This window comes from Grammomys surdaster, unplaced genomic scaffold, assembly GCF_004785775.1.
Source record: "Grammomys surdaster isolate TR1022 unplaced genomic scaffold, NIH_TR_1.0 126036, whole genome shotgun sequence".
Lineage (NCBI taxonomy): Eukaryota > Metazoa > Chordata > Mammalia > Rodentia > Muridae > Grammomys > Grammomys surdaster.
Window position 1 is genome coordinate 4,030,841 of NW_021620849.1, and position 15,980 is coordinate 4,046,820.

General features: G+C 49.7%; 1 protein-coding gene across 2 annotated transcripts in view; it reads right to left on the minus strand.

Annotated features, from left to right (window-relative positions):
* Homer2 (homer scaffold protein 2) overlaps positions 1-13,296 on the minus strand; it is a 94,605-nt gene extending 81,309 nt beyond the window's left edge. The window contains exon 1 of one of the 2 annotated variants that reach the window (XM_028754830.1): positions 13,038-13,296. In XM_028754830.1, coding sequence (XP_028610663.1) covers positions 13,038-13,042 — 5 coding nt within the window. In that variant the 5' untranslated portion in view covers positions 13,043-13,296. The remainder of the gene's footprint in view (positions 1-13,037) is intronic. The other variant, XM_028754831.1, reaches the window with a different exon arrangement.
* Between the last annotated feature and the right edge of the window lie 2,684 nt (positions 13,297-15,980).

Here is a 15,980-nt window from a genome sequence, read left to right on the forward strand (position 1 = left end):
GGATGGGTGGGTGGGTGGGTGGGTGGATGGATGGATGGATGGATGGATGGATGGGTAGATGGGTGGATGGATGGATGGATGGATGGGTGGGTGGATGGATAGGTGGGTGGGTGGGTGGGTGGATGGATGGATGGATGGATGGAAAATCTGAAGGAGTCACTTCTCTTCTTCCTTCAGGTGAGTTTCAGGGATTAAACTCAGGTCGTCGTCAGGTCGACAGCAAGCACCTTCATCTTCTTTTCTATACTCTTAAGATCACACCTGGGTCCCTGCCACTTTCCACAGTCACATCTGATTTGGGCCTGGCCTACTTCTTTCTAACCCCAGCCTGGGCTCCTTCCTTCCCCTACCTAGATCCTGCCATGATGGTCTGACGTCAGCTTTTCAAGCACCCAGGACAGCTCTCTCCACTCTTGGTGTGTGCACCGGCTTCTCCGTCCACCCAGGACACTTTGTCCACTGCCTCACATGCAGTCACTGCTTCAGGGGTGCGTCTCCTATGCTCACATTCTGAAGTTGGTCAGCCTTCATGTGTTTCCCCTTGAGGACAACTTGCAGAAATTTTGCTGGTGGATTCATTTACAGGTTTTGGGTTTTTTGGGGTGGGGTTGGGGGTGGGGAGGGCAGTGGGTTGCTCACAAGAACAAGCAAAGTCTGTCTCATTCCCTAAAACACAAAACCCGGATAGACAGGGGTCATACCTGTTTTACATATCACTGTTTCCATGTGATATTGGAAAATACATAATTACCAAGATGGCCATAATGTTTCTATTAGAGGGTACTGGCTTGGTTAGCATAATGAAATGTTTGATGTCATGAACACTGTAGAGGGGCACAGAGGACGGGAAGGTTGGGCTAGGTGAAACATACTGGAACGTCAAATTAATGAGGCTGGAGTCATGAGTCATCGCTGCCTGTCCAGATGCCGCCCAAGCAGCTTATGTCAAGCACCCACATGAATGCAGATTTGAAGGTCATCAGTGACAGAGGATGTCTCAACATGGTAGACCGGGCCACTGCGAATGCCATGCCACCTACATAGTCCTGTCTGCTCACAACTCAACACTCCCCATCCCAGTCTCTCTCCCATGCCCAAGACCTGGCACTGCTGGAAGAAACAAGGGGGTGTTACAGTCTTGTTTCTCTGGCGTCTGAGTGGGCTGAGGGACAGCAACGTGGGGAAACCACGAGTCCATCTTCCACGGGCCACACGCTAAGTCACACGAGGTAGGGAGCCAGCAGACACACCATAGCCACCCCCGTGCGGCTTCCCATCTCGCCTAGCCCTTTCAGGTCTGTGCACTAATGTTCACTCCCTCTAGGAGATTATCCGCTCCCGTGGAGCAAGGAAATCCACTTCTCACAGAGGTTAATAAACTTACAGATCTCATTACTCAGGGAGGTCACGCTGGTGAGAATTTTAATGCATTTTTTAAAAAGAGAAAGTCTGGAAGAATATTAAGGGAACAATGCTACTGTGAGGTGCAAGGGCAGAGAGGTGACCCATAGGATGGAGTCCCTCCCTCACATGGGGTCCCCTACCTATAGACGGCAAGACTCTCAGAATCTGCTCAGAGTGACCACTGTCACTGACCACGGAACCCAGGGCTGCCTGTCTCTGCTCTCACACCTACATCTCTTGGCACGTTGGCAAGTTGACTTGCAGTAGCCACCTTTAAAATAATCTTGGTTCTTCAAGAGACATCTGAAGGCTGGTGATAAGCCTGTGTTTGCTTCAGCTAACTCCCTGCCCCAGTCCACGACAGCAGCTGAGCAGCTCAGCCCCTTTCTTCTTGGTCTAGCCCCTAGCTCCTAGATAATCCTTAGTTCACACTGAAAGGGAACAGTCAGCAGATCCAGCCAACTCTTGCTCCTTCCTGCCTGGGTAACAGTGCTTCTGGGGATGGAAGTGCAGCTCTGGGGTGGAGCCAACACGTGTGAGGTCCCGCAAACTACCCAAGTGGATAAACTAAGACGCAGTAGCACACACCTGCTCCGAAGCTTTTCCTGGGCCTCATCGGGAAGTTCTTCTCTCCCACATTCTGTTCCCACCTACCTCCAACATCACAGCCTCTCCCCCTAACATCTCCAAGGTCCCCTCTGCTTTGCTCTCTGCCTCCCAAACCGCCTCCGTCCCTGACTCCCCTCCAATCCTTCTCTACCCCATCCCCCAACACTCAGCCCTTACTGGAGGGTTTCCTAGGGGTGGGTTTGTGCTCTCACATTCATAAGTGCCCTGATGTTCCCACTGCCATAGGATTTAGCAGTAGCCACCTTCTGGGGCTCACCCTCCTCTGGCATTAGGAGCTCGCTGGCCTGGTTGAAAATGATCCGATAGCATTACCTCCCACAGCTCCTACAACAATCTCCTCTGCTTCTCCTCAGCCCCACTGACTCAGCACCATACTCCCTTCCTCCTGTGTGCTGTGTCCCTTCAGGGAGGGTCTTTGCCCAAGTTTTATCTCTGTCTTCATGTTAATTTACTCTCTCCCAGGGCTGGAAGATCAATCCACCTCAGATGACAAGTCTAGATCAGACCTGTCCCATTGCTGAGTATATACTTCTAGAAGGCACCAGCAGATGGACAGCCACACATGAAAATTCACCACCTGACACCAAACTCCCAGCTTCCCTCCAAGAGAGCTGCCTCTCCTCTGCTGCTCCCGGTGAGCCAGGGTCAGTACTATCAGCCGCAGACGTCCAAACCGTCCACATTGCCGACAACTCGGCCTGTTTTTTCCTCACTTCAGCAACTCTCACGAAGGTCCCGGCCTTGGCGTTCATTCTCTATCGGGCTCAAGCTTGATTCCCGACTCAGCCCCTTCCTGGTTAAGACTTGGGACAGATTGCTGAATCTCAGGTTCAACTGTGACAGTGAGGACAAAATGAGACTCAAAAGCGCAAACCCCCACCGTCTCATCCAATGAGCTTACGTGCGTCCAAGCTAAGCAAGCACAGAAGGAAGACCCCTCCAGCACCAGGGAGATTCCCACACACAGGTTTGTTGCGCACTCCTGGGGGAGGCCCTGGCTCCATCCCAAGACTCACATGATACCATCTACACCACATCTGCCCTCTTCTCTTTCTGCTTCCTTCATTTCTTCCCTGGACTGTGGCTCTTTCATTAAGGCAGCGGTTCTCAACCTTTCATAGGGAAAACATGGGAAAACATTTCTCATACCATGGGAAAACAGCTATTTCCATTACAATTCATAGCAGTAACAAAATTACAGTTATGAAGTAGCAATGGAAACAATCTCAGGGTTGGGTCACCACAACATGAGGAACTATATGAAAGGGTAGCAGCATAGGAAGGCTGAGAGCCACTGTGTAAGGTCTTTCTTCCTAACCCTTAACTCTCCGTGCCACCCTCCATCATTGGCTCTAAAATAATTTCCCTAAGATGTTTATTCTTTCCTACAAAAGAGAAGCTATTCCCTCACTGCTGCAAATTGAAGTCCAAGGATCAAATAGGTCTGCCTTCAATCCTTATCTTCCACCACCATCTTCTCTCCAAAACAACACACTGACCAGGTCAGGCCTCACTCTGGCAGCAGGACTAACTTCTCCCTGACCATCTGAGCCATTCAACAGGTGAATCAGTGTGTTTGAGGCTAAGGGTTAGCTCAGTGGGATGAGATGGGATGGAGAGAAGGAGGAGGGGAAGGAAGGAAGAAGAGAGGGAAGGAGGGAAGGAGAGAGGGAAGGAAGGAAGAAGAGACAGAAGGAGGGAGGAAAAGAGGAACAGAGGGAGGGAGGGAGAGAGGGAGGGAAGGAAAGAGGGAAGGAGGGAAGGAGGGAGAGAGAGGGAGGAAGGGGCTTCTTCTAGAGATGCAAGGACTTACCTAAGCTCACACAGCCAACCAGGGCTCAGAGCTAACCCACTCTAGCTCCCCTGACAACCTGGCAGGACAAACTTGCCAACTGGTGGAACAGTCTACCTAGAGGAGGCAGAGACCACTTCTTCATACCATAGGAACGATTTGTAAAATAGGCTTTGACGGCACCTTCACTGACAGCTTCTTGTCCTGCCCCTTGGAACATCCTGGAACAGGCTGCATCCCTTTCCCCTGAGGACCTTCTCAGTTACTCTTCTCTCCCAGGACAACAGACGCCAAAGCAACTCTCTCTTCTCCACTTAGCTGAACAACTCCAATTAAACACTTTCCCAATTAACGATCCCAGAATGGCTCCAAAGCACAGGCGGCGGGGTCTGCAGTGTTCCTCACTAATTAGGTCCCTGTGGACTGCCCTACCCCATGACCCAGACAGGATACCTCAGAGCTACCAAGAGGCTGGCTGGGCTCAGCTACTCTCTTGTGGGATGCAGACTCAAGTTTCCGGGAAGGGGAAACAGCAGAGCATGCCTGAGCCCGCTCCCAGCAGAGTGGGAAGCAAGCTCAACAGCCCTCTTCGGCCAGAAGGCACCCAGGTACCACAGGGCTTCTTCAGGCAGAGAGTCCATGTTCTTTAATTCTCTGAGGAATAATAAGACTATCAAGTTTGTGAATAAAAATGTTGTTAAAAAAAATCTCTTTAGTCTTTGACAAATGTCTAAATGTGTTCCCCACAAGAGTATTTTTATTCTATCAAGCTAATTTGAAATGTAATTTAAATAATTTCTACCAGAATGATACCATATGACTAACAGCACCTTGGTGGCAGAAGATCTGGAGACTCCATAGTGCTTTCAAAGAGGATTCCATCCGGCCTCATCCCACACAGAACACACCGAGCTCTGAGACTCGTTCGTGCATAAGCCAACTCTCACCTCCAAACTTATAAATATGCCTGGGGGCGACCACACGCCCAATACCTAGAAGATGCAGGAACATGGCAAAGCAGCGCTTTGAGCCCAGGGAATCAAAAACAACACACGGAGCTTCCTGCTCAGCTACACACCACATCTCTCTGCTTGATTCCTTAAGCAAAATGGAACTCTAAAGCCCTGCGAGGTCAGGGGTCATGCCCCGGGCACTCTGGTGTTCTGAGAACCCCTTTCTCTATTGTAAACCCACTGTGTGATGCTCTTTGCTTCTTATCAAAGGACAAGTTTCTGTGCCCACCCAACTAGTCAAGGGGAGGTCATCCTCTGGAAGTTTTCAATGGTCCAGGCTGAGGAGACATTGTTGAATTTACCTGTTTATTCTTGTTACACATGTGTATTCTATGATACTGGAGATAGTATCCTGGGCCTTGAGCATCCTAGCCAAGTACTCTATCACTGGGCTACACCCCAGCCCTGGTGCTTGATTTTTATGTTTAAAAAATTGTCTTATATCTAAAGCAAGGAAAACAATGTCCTTCTGCATGTATATCTTGTCAGTCCTCTCCTCAGGGAATTTTCTTTGAAGAGAAGAAGGACAATGGTCCTTTGAAGCACAAAGAGGATTTCTAAATGGGATGCTTTTGCTCCCAAAGAACTATCCCGGCTGAGTCTTAAAGCAGAATTACTTTGCCCCGTATTTCTAAATGAGGACGAACACTGGGTCTCCATCCACCACCCACCCTTAGCAACAACGACAGACAAGTCCTTAATGTTCTCACTACAGTTCGCTAAGAAGCAGTGACTCATCCAAAATTACACAGATTCCCCAAATTACCCAACACTAATTGTGATCTTGGGCTCTTCTGCCATTCTTTTTTTTTTCCTGGTAATTCATTTAAAGCCAACAACTGCCTTAAGGAACTGTTGGAAAGACATTTTAAAAATACTCTGCCTTGTTCTAAGCAGGTTTACAAAAATGTATCAAATTTGGCAAAATGACAACTTAGAATTAGGTGTAAATTTAAGCAATGATATATTTTTATAATTATTGGCACATGAAGATATCCACTCAAGATGGGTTTTATTTTATTTTATTTTTTGGTTGTAAAAATTATGTTAGAAAACAGATATGTAGAATGATTTCATCTTGTTAAAAATATATTTCCCTTTGTGGACGTCCATCTAGACACATAGTCATATACACAGGAAGAGTCTGCAAAGGCTGGTAACCAACTGCTGGTGAAGGTTATCCCTGAGACGTGGGATGTAAAGTCATCTTCGCTTCCTTCTTCACTCTTACTCCTTGGTACAAACATACAGTATTTTTATAATTAGGACAAGAAGCAAAGCTATTTTCATTTTGTTGACAAATAAGAACAAAAGACAAACAGTAGATGAGGAAGGGTGAAGACAACACGGGGACGGGGCCATAAAACTGTTAGCAGCTGTGAGGTGGCCAGCGGGAAAGCGCCTGTTGCAGGGCAATAAGGACCTGAGTTCAGATCCCAAGACCCACATAAAAACTGGGTGTAGTGATGTGTCTACAGTGTGCATGGGGGATGGGTGGATCCCAGGGGTTCACTGGCTAGCCTAGCTAACTGCAATGGTGAGCTCTGGATTCAGTAAGACACTGTCTCAAAACATAAAAGAGGGGCAGGAGGAAGGGAGGGAGGGAAGGAGAGGGAGAGAGACAATGCTAACCTTTTGCCTTCCTCCACATATGCAGACACTGGTCAGCGTATACATGTGCACACACACACACACACACACACACACCCCAAAGACTGAGCTAGGAAGAACACAATGAATGAGCTCTGGGGCAAGCGTGCCAAGAGTGACCACTCACTTGACTGAGGCATTACAGAAAAGTGGTAATGTCCACTCCACTGAGTCCTAACAAAATCTCACCTGCCCTGCTCCTAGCCCTTCTTCAGGGGACTGTGTACAAGCTACAGACGGGACCTCGACTCAGTTCTAATTACCCTCAAGGTTAAGAACGGCAGGAGGCTTCCAACACACATGATGGTATTTCCCAAAATAGAAGTGACCCCAGACACTTGGTCCAGCTCCTGCTACCTGCTGACCTCTTCGCCACTCTTCCTCCCAGACACTTGGTCCAGCTCCTGCTACCTGCTGACCTCTTCGCTATGCTTCCTCTCGCCCTGCTCTAGCCCTTGGCCCTCTTCACTGCTTGCTAACATGCTAGGCATGCCCCTGTCTCGGAGCCCTTGCACTTGCTGTTGACTCTACCAAGAATACTCTTCCCTCAGATCCCTCTGGGCTTGCTTTGCTTCCTTTGGGTGTGTAAGCCCCTTCTCGGCGAGGTCTTCCAACTGGTTATCTAGAATCTCTTCTGCCACAGCATCCTTGAGCCCATTTCCTTACTTTTGAGGGTGTCTAGTAAGCTGAATTTTATAAACAGAACAAAAACAATCCAAAGAATATTTACCCATACCCATTTACTTCTTTGGCTGATAGCGATGTATTCAGAATCTAGTTCCTTTCAAACTCTGTCTTTTCCCAATACAGATACTGAAGGAGATTGCTATTTAAATAAACTAGAATAATCCTAAATGCCCAGAGTCTTTTGGTACCTCTCCAGCAAGACATCTTCCCCAGATTCCCCAAATATATGGACACCTCCCATCACCTTTTATACCCTTCAGATGATAACATTTTGTTTACACTCAGCATTTAAGCACAAAGCAAGTGCCAGCGTATGTGACTCATCTCCCTTTTTAAATGTATAAAACCCCACAGAAGCAAGAATTAACTAGTGGGTCTGCTCTTCTTTGGGTCCCCAACAGCACTGGACAAATGTCTCACAGACGAAGGGTTCAAATTAACCTTAGTGAAGTTGAACAAGAGCAAAGCAAAACAAACAAAGAAACCAAGTTTATTTTTAAAATTAATTTTATGTGATGGGTGTTTTGTCTGCATGTGTATCTATGCTCCTGGTGCCCATGGAGACTAGGAGAGGGTGATGGATCCCCTGGGACTGACGAATGTGAGTCCTATATTCTCTGGAAGAGCAGCCAGTGCTCTTAACCAGTGAGCTGACTTTCCAGGCCCTGACTGACTCTATGTTAGTTAACTCAGAACCCAAAGTAAAGCCCCATAACTTGTAAAAGAGCACAGTGTGGTTCCGAGGTGGGAAAGTACATCAGAAGAAAGTTAAGCAGTACGGCTCACAGAAAGGCAGCCAGCCGTATCCGGTGACCATGGCATTCATCCACTGCGAGTAACCCGTGGCTGAACAAAGCAAGCAAGTGTGAAATGCAGGCGGCCAGTGATACAGTAGATCTTATTTGTAAACACCGACAAAACCAGCTAAAGTCACAACAGCTCACAAGCTGCCTTTTCTGTTTGCCTTTTACAGATGGTAAGATGATTTATTGATCCGATACAGCACCTGGCCTGAAAATTAACTCACATCCCAATAAAAACCTAATGGCCCGCTTTAGCATTAAAACAAAACTGCATCCTTTCTCTCTTGACCCTTGTGGCTCCCCACTTTTTTTTTTTTTTTTGGTTTTTCGAGACAGGGTTTCTCTGTGTAGTCCTGGCTGTCCTGGAACTCACTCTGTAGACCAGGCTGGCCTCGAACTCAGAAATCCACCTGCCTCTGCCTCCCAAGTGCTGGGATTAAAGGCGTGTGCCACCACTGCCCGGCTGTGGCTCCCCACTTAAGAAAACCATGTAGAAGGTCCACAAAGCATCATCCCTTTCAGGCTGGCCTCCAAGCGAGGCTCCGACTGTGCAGAGAGTAACCCAATCATAAAGTATTTACGGCAGGCCTGTGAGGCCACTGTGACTCATGTTGGGATGCAATGGTGAAAAGGTGGGTCCCACCTTTGTGGAATGATTAGAAGATGACAGAGTATAAATGAATCAACAAAGCCCAGGCAATGACAACTGTGTTATGGCAAGGGACTGGAGCCTATGCAGGTGGGGCTGGGTGAGAGTTCCCCTGGGAGTGGTGGCTGGAAAGACTCATCCTGCTGTCAACGGATGAAGGAAGGGAGAGGATGTCTGCAAAGCCAGGGTATAAGGGTTTCAGGCATCCAGGGGCCCCAGGAATATGGATTAGCACATTCCCAGCACTATGGAGAATTCTATCAGACAGTGCTGAGCTAGAATGTACTCCTGTACTGATGTTGGAAGGAAGAAACTGGTCCTTAGGAAAGGTGGGAGGAGGTGGATGGAAGAGTCCTCTGTAAAGAAGGTCAGGAATCTTCAGAATGTAGTAGGTGGCCCTGCAGAGTGACTGGTGACACTGGAGATAAGGTAGAGGCCCGAGACTTTGTCTGCTGAAGGGTGTTGAGACAGAAGAGTGACAAGATCTGGTTTGCAATCTTAAAAGCCAGTCACTTGGCTCCTAGGAAAAGACTAGACTGGCAGTAACCCAGCGTGGAAGCTGGGGGCGGGTTGAAAAGTTTATCCTACCAAGAGGAAGGCAGTGACGGGCAGGACTAGAGCCAGCATTATGGTTATGGGAGAGTAAGTATGCTCCAGACATACTGGAGAAGTAGAACTCACAGGGCCAATGGCAGCCTGGATATGGGATAAGGGGAACCAGGGATGACTCTTGGCAAATTATCAGAAAGGCAGCGGGGCCATTGATGCGTTGGACAACAGAGGGAAGGTGAACACTGGCGGCGGCAGCAAGAGCTCCAGGGGTGGGCAGATTAGAAGCACAGACCTGTCTTGGAAATAAAAATGTAGGGCTGACGATATATAGGCAGTGATAGTTCAAGCCCTGTGGGTGATGTGGATAAGTTGAGGAATTGGATAAAATGACCTGGAAAGTGAGTGGTGACCCAGGAGCAGCAGCTCCTGAGCACACCCACCACTGGGCGTCAGACAAACGGGCAACCAGTGGGAGCGCTGAACCTCAGAACCAAGGGAAAGGAAAGGCAGATGTGATGTCAGGGGAGCTGAGATGGGGGCTCTCAAGGAGGAGGATGGGCCTCCAGTGAGGAACACTGACTGAGGAGGGGTGGGAGAAGAGATGGGCTAGCATCTAGAAGTTTCTATGCTGAAGTGAAGGCAGAGGCCAGACTGGAGTGTGGAAATCAAACAAATGGTAGAAAAGAACACCAACTATGGGTCTGTCCTATCTGTGAGATGTTGTCAGAGAGACTAGGGGATGGACCAGAAGAAGGACAGGTATGCAGGATTGGGAGAGGGAGCAGCCACTAGCTAGATGTTGCTATTTAAGTCAGGTCCTGAGTCACAGCAGGTGCATTAAAGTGCCCAGTAACCTCAAGTGGCTGATAACCAACCCTATGGCTACAGCACATTCCCAGTACTGCAGAGAGTTCAATGGGACAGTGCTGGGCTAGAATGTGCTCCTATCCCGATGCTGAGGGGAGGGTAAGAAAGCGATCCTCCAAGAAGGTGAAAGGGTCTGGACGAAGTCAGCATCAGTAGAGAGCTGTTGGCCAGTGAGAAAGACTGGCCATTCAGCAAACAGGCGGGAAAGAGTGGCAGCTACTGTATCCGGACTTTAGCTACTTTGTGGGTTCTTCTTTCTTCCACTCTTCTCCATCCTTTTTCCACCTTTCAACCTCCTAACACTAGGCAGGAGAGAGAAAAGGATAGAGGGGAAAGGGGGTGAGGTTATGGTTAGACTGCTTCCTGATGGTTAGGGAGATCAAGTTCCTTGGGGGCAAGTTTGATCTTCACCATCAGAATTTCTAATGTCTTCTTGTTGTTTCTTCTTTACAGATGACTACTTAACAATCTGCAACCAATCAACAACCCACCCTCTTGGGGTCCTATCGTTTCTACCCTCTGAAAAGTCCCCAGAATGTCAAACATCACACAATCGCAGAGACTATCTGCTGCTGGCAAAATCACACCCCTACCAGAGCATGAGGCAAATCATAATCAGCTGCTGTGGACAATCTGAAGCAGCCCCATATCCCAAACCCGGGATTAAAATGAAAACATTCTTACAATATTTCTGTGTTTTTTACAGAAACCAAAATTCTTACTACAAGCTACACTCTTGTTGTAGCAAGAGCAGGAAGACAGAGGGAGTAGTCCGTGACTACTACTTGGTCCAAGAAAGAGGAGACAGGAGTGTGCACAGAAAGGGCAAGCAACATGTGAAAGGAGCCAGTTGAAAACAGCTGCCTCGGGGAACAAGAGCAAACACTGGAGATAGCACATACTTAATGCAGAATGCTTCACAGAAGGAAAAGGGCAGTAAGCACCTGAGGGGGAATATAGCCTCACCAGAGGAAGGAAACTCGGGCAGTTGGTTTTTATTTCCTTAAACCCTTGTTTCATTTGTCTATACTAGAGAGCCCTGAGGAGGTCTGACAAAACTATAGCCAGTTCTGCCACAGGCTGCTCTCACTGGAACTTCTCTCCCATGCTCATCTTATACAACTCTCAGAAAGGATGACAGTAGTTCTATTTTTTTTATTAAAATGGCTCCCTCCATCCACCTCTTCTGTCTAAACTATTTATCTAGGCTTTAACCCCATCTCAATTTACAACCATTGCTTGCACAGTCACATGAAGTACAGAAGAGAATATATGGTAAAATGGCAGGGAGAGGTAAGAGCTACAAATCAGCCCTTAGCTGCAAGAAGTGAGTAATACCCATTTATTGAGCGATGTTAAAATTACATGAAAGACATGTTCTGTGTTTAAACAAAATGCCCAAGCTACTCCTCCCTGCTTTTACACAAACAAAAATTATTTTCTGGTATTTTCTTTGAGCTTTTATGAGTAAACGTTTTCATTCCCACAAACCTATTTTAACCACAGAGTTTCAATATTTGTTTCTGATTTGCAAGTGGGCTCGCTAGTTTTGTGTCATCTGAGGGGTAGGAGCCGAGGAAGAGTTAAAATTAGCAGGTCCTTTTATCTTCCATCTTGAGCTCTACATTTGCTAACTCCTTCCCAGAAATTTTGTTTTTAAGTATGAAACCTCAGAGTCTCAAAGATTCCTGCTGCTCAAAAATCAGTTCTTTCATATCTGCTGAGAGATGACTGAAAATGTTACAAAAATCTGCCTTCTGGGTAGGATGACTGTCTATCACCGGCCTCCCAGTTGTCCAACATAAGTCTTGGATAGGCATCAATATTCCTAGGCAAACTTCCGATGGGCCCTTCTATCCCCCATGTTCCTTCCTGTCGTCCACAGCCATTTGTTCTCCTTCCCCAGCTCTACCTTGCTTGCCTCTGCTCCCTCCAAAACTCTACCAGCCCCATGGAGAAAACCACTCCAGAGGCTTGTCTGGGGTTAAGCACAGTAAAGTCACTGACCCATAGGGACTGGTCAGGCACCAGGACAATCATGACTCTTCCCACTGCACCCATCCCCAAAGGGAAGCAAGTTCTCTAGACCTACCCAGCAGAGGCCCCTGGGTCTCATGAAAGGCTGTTTGAAGAACGCTGGGCTCAGCAGCAGAGGACAGGGCTTTCAGACCCCTGGTTCCCTTACCCATCCTTATGGCCAGTGGCCTAGCTTCTGCCCATGAGCAGCCACGCATTATAGTCTGCCCTTTTACAAATGTATCAGCTGTGCAAGCTGGGAGAAGTCTTCCAACTACTCCGGCCTCGGTTTCCTCTTGTGGAGAGCAAGCACAAAAACCACTCCTTGGATAGAGACTAAACACGATGAGTGTGCGCTCACAACGGTGAGCAGATGTGAAGAGTTACTGTGTTATTAGCACAGTGGCTCCTGACTCACAGCGCCTACTGCTCGGAGAGACGCCGAAGAGAAATCAATCCTGCTTTTAAAATTACTTTATATACTCAGAAGCATTAGTCACTTCAACTGAGTGCTCCAACTCCCCCCCCCCGCCCACCCCCCAAGCATCTGGAGCCTCACCTAGGTTCCTAACAGATTGTCACCGTCCTCAGCCATCTCAACGCTGCCTACAAGTCCACTATTCCTACGCCGAAGGGTTATTATTGGGTGTGTTTCCTTTCCAGGAAAACTTCGATTTCCATGTCGCTGGCTATAAACGCAGCCGTGAAGAACGGCAAACTGCTTTTCACACTCACAAACCCAGGCCCTGGAGTTGCTCGCGCTAGGGGCAAGGAGACCGCGGAATGGCCGAGGCGCTGAGACCAGCCCGGGTGCGGGTCCCCGCCAGGTGTCTCCGCGCCCGGCTGGCTGAGACGGGAAGGGCCGTGGGCTCCGGGCGCAAAGTCCGCGCCCAGGCCGGGGGGCCCGGAGCTCCCGCCGCAGCACGCGACCGGCGGCCCGTAGCCCCTAGCGAGCGCTCCACGAGCTCACTCACCCCATCTCCGGCGCTGCTCCTGCGGCCGCTCCGACGGGGCCCCTGGCGTTCGCTCTCCGCCCGCTCGGCAGCTGCTCCCCGCGCGGCACATGCGGCGGCCCGAGTGCGCCCGGCTCAGCCCCGGCGCCGCTCCATTCCGCCGGCTGCGCGGCTGCTCTGCCGGTGTCTGGGCCGCCGCCAGGCGCAGGCGGGCGGGAGGGCGGGGGCTGGGCGGCCGGGGGCTGGGCGGCCGCGCTCGGGCGGAGCCGCCGGTCCCTCCCGCCCGCTCCTTACGTAACCTCGTGGCCCCCGGGCCGCCGCCGCCCGCCTGGAGCCGGGGGCGCGGCAGCGTGTGCTGCGTCCCCCGCGCCGCCGCGCAGTCGCCGCTTCTTCCCGCAGCCCCCTCCTCTCCTGAGTCGACCCCGCACCCGCGCGCCCTGCCAGGCTTGGCACTGCGCCTCGGGCGGGATGTCCCGCCTGCTGGACTTGAAGTCGCAGCTGGCAGGGACTTTTTGGCCACCTTTAGTTTGCAGACGAGGGAACCGAAGCCCCCCAGGGGCGAGAAATGATGTGACCAAGGTCACATACTCAAATTAGAGCTCAGGTCCCCAGAATCTGAGATGGGCAGGACCACGACTTGCTACCCACCCCTCTTAAAGCCCACCTTCGTCTTCCTGCCTACCTGTCTGGCTGAGTGGCCTTAAAATTCTGGAGGCTAACATGGCAGAGAGGGTCCTGTAACCCAAAGCAGGTGCCCTGAACTATTCCCTGTGTAAAACCAGAATCGCACACCCTCAGCATAGCGAGTTGGCAAAATTTGAGAGGCTTCATCAAGCTTGGCTATGATTCCCTACCAAAGGCCAGCACTGGCGCCAACCTAACCATCATCCCACTCTGGGCCTTCCACGGGATTGTCTTCTGCTGAGCGCACATTGCCCACACAAGCCTGGCATCTCTGGACAGGGACTGGGAGAGGGAGACAAGGACAAACAACTGGAATAGGGCCACCACACTGCCCCTGCCTTCATTTCCCTTTGGGGAACTGTGATCGGCTAGCTAGCTCCTTCACCTCACAAGAGCAACCGCCCCATTTCTAAACAGTGGTCAATAATTTCTTAAGTACAAGTTGGTCTGTAGCTTCCCTCCCACTGTCCTTGGGGTGAGCCTGGCCAGTCCACTACCACCTCCAGCCTTTCTCCTCTCACTTTGCCCTTGCACTCGGCACTCAAGCCAGCTGGCCATTCTCTCGGCCTTCCCACGTGCTCTTCTCTCTGGGAAGATGTCCCCTTCATTCCTACTTGCTTCAGATCTCTGTTAAATTGTCCCTTCCTTTAGAGGCTTTACCGAAGGCCGTGGATGGCATCGTTAGTGTACATTTTTCTTCCTTGTACTTACTGTTAGTAGTACCCGATGTAAAATTACTGGTTTATTATTCCAGACACACCTGCAAACTCTTAGAAAGACGTGGCTTTTTGCCCATCGTTGTGACCCCCACTACCCACAACCGGAATTCAAAATCTCCCACAAATATTTGTTCAATGAATAAGTAAATAGACCAAGCCCTATTTACAAAAAATTGGTCAGGGTCTGTGCACCCAGGTGACTCTGTTTAGAGCCAAGACTAATGAACAGTCAGCCCCAGAGGAAGTTCTTATAACACAAGCTGAATTCCAAAGACCAGGGCTGTGCCAAGGTGCTGAAGGGAAGGTGTCACTAGTAGAGTCCCAGAAAGAAGCCAGCAGCAGAAGGAGGTCAAAAGCAGGAGCCAGAGACTGAATTGAGGGTATGGAAGACAAGACTCTCTGAGTAAAGGAACCAAGTGGTGCTCAAGCCCTGGCTGGGAGGTTCCTTTTGCTCCTCAGCTGGACAGGGTGCACCCACATCACCTTGGCAAGATGCAATGAGACTGAACAGGTAGGGTGGTGAATCACAGCCAGTGGGAGACAGAGCCATCTCAGAGGTCAGGTGCTCTGCAGTTAAAACTGGCTGTCCTCTGCATAGAAGGCTCCGAGGGAAGAGGGAGAGGAAGGGTGGATCAGACTCAAGGTCTGGGAAGAGATGTGCTTTCTTCACCTCCTCCAAGCTCCTCCAGGAAGACCTGTACGGAGAAAGTGGACTCTGCTACTCTGCTACTCTCTTCCTCTCCTTCAACCCCAGGCTTCGAAGAGTTCTCTCAGAAGGTTCTGGACGCCATCTCATGCTCTGGAGTCGTCTTTACCGGCACTTTATCATCATCTTGGACTCTTCCCAAGAGATGGGCATTTCGTTTCCCTGTGAGAGGCCTTCTGTGGACACCAATGCCAGCAAACATTTATTGTGGAACATCTCTGCTCCGTGTGTCTCGGTGGCCCTAGATGACAATGGAGAAGGCTGAAATGAAGAGACTGCTGGTGGCTGAGGCCAGGCTAAAGAGAGCCACATAGGCCAGTTAGCTGGGTATAAAAGGAGCCAGTGATGGGAACAAAGCTGAGAAAGACACATGATCTTGGAGAAAGCACGGGAAGATGTGATCTGGGCCTAGTGGAGGAACTAGTCCTGAAGAAGGGAAGAGGTATTGCCTCAGGCAGGAAAGTCTGGAGCAAGTTTTACCTGGAGGGCATCTGAGGAAGCAAAGACACCTAGTGAGCATGCAGGAGAGAACAGATAGGGGAGAAGTCAAATTAGAAACAGAAGGATTACAACCAAACACTAGGCAGAGCCAGGGGAACCCCTAAGAAGATGGGGAAGAAGGAGTGTAGGAGCCAGAAGGGTCAAGCACAGCAGGAGAACACAGCCCACAGAATCAACTAAGCAGGAGTTCATGGAGCTCACAGACACTGAAGGGACAATCAGATCCTGTGTGGGTCTGAGCTAGGGTCTCTGCATATACCTTATAATTGTGCAACTTGGTGTTCTTGTGGGGGTCCTAACAGTGGGAGTGGGAGGGGAGCATGTCTCTGACTCTTTCACCTGCTCTTGGAACCC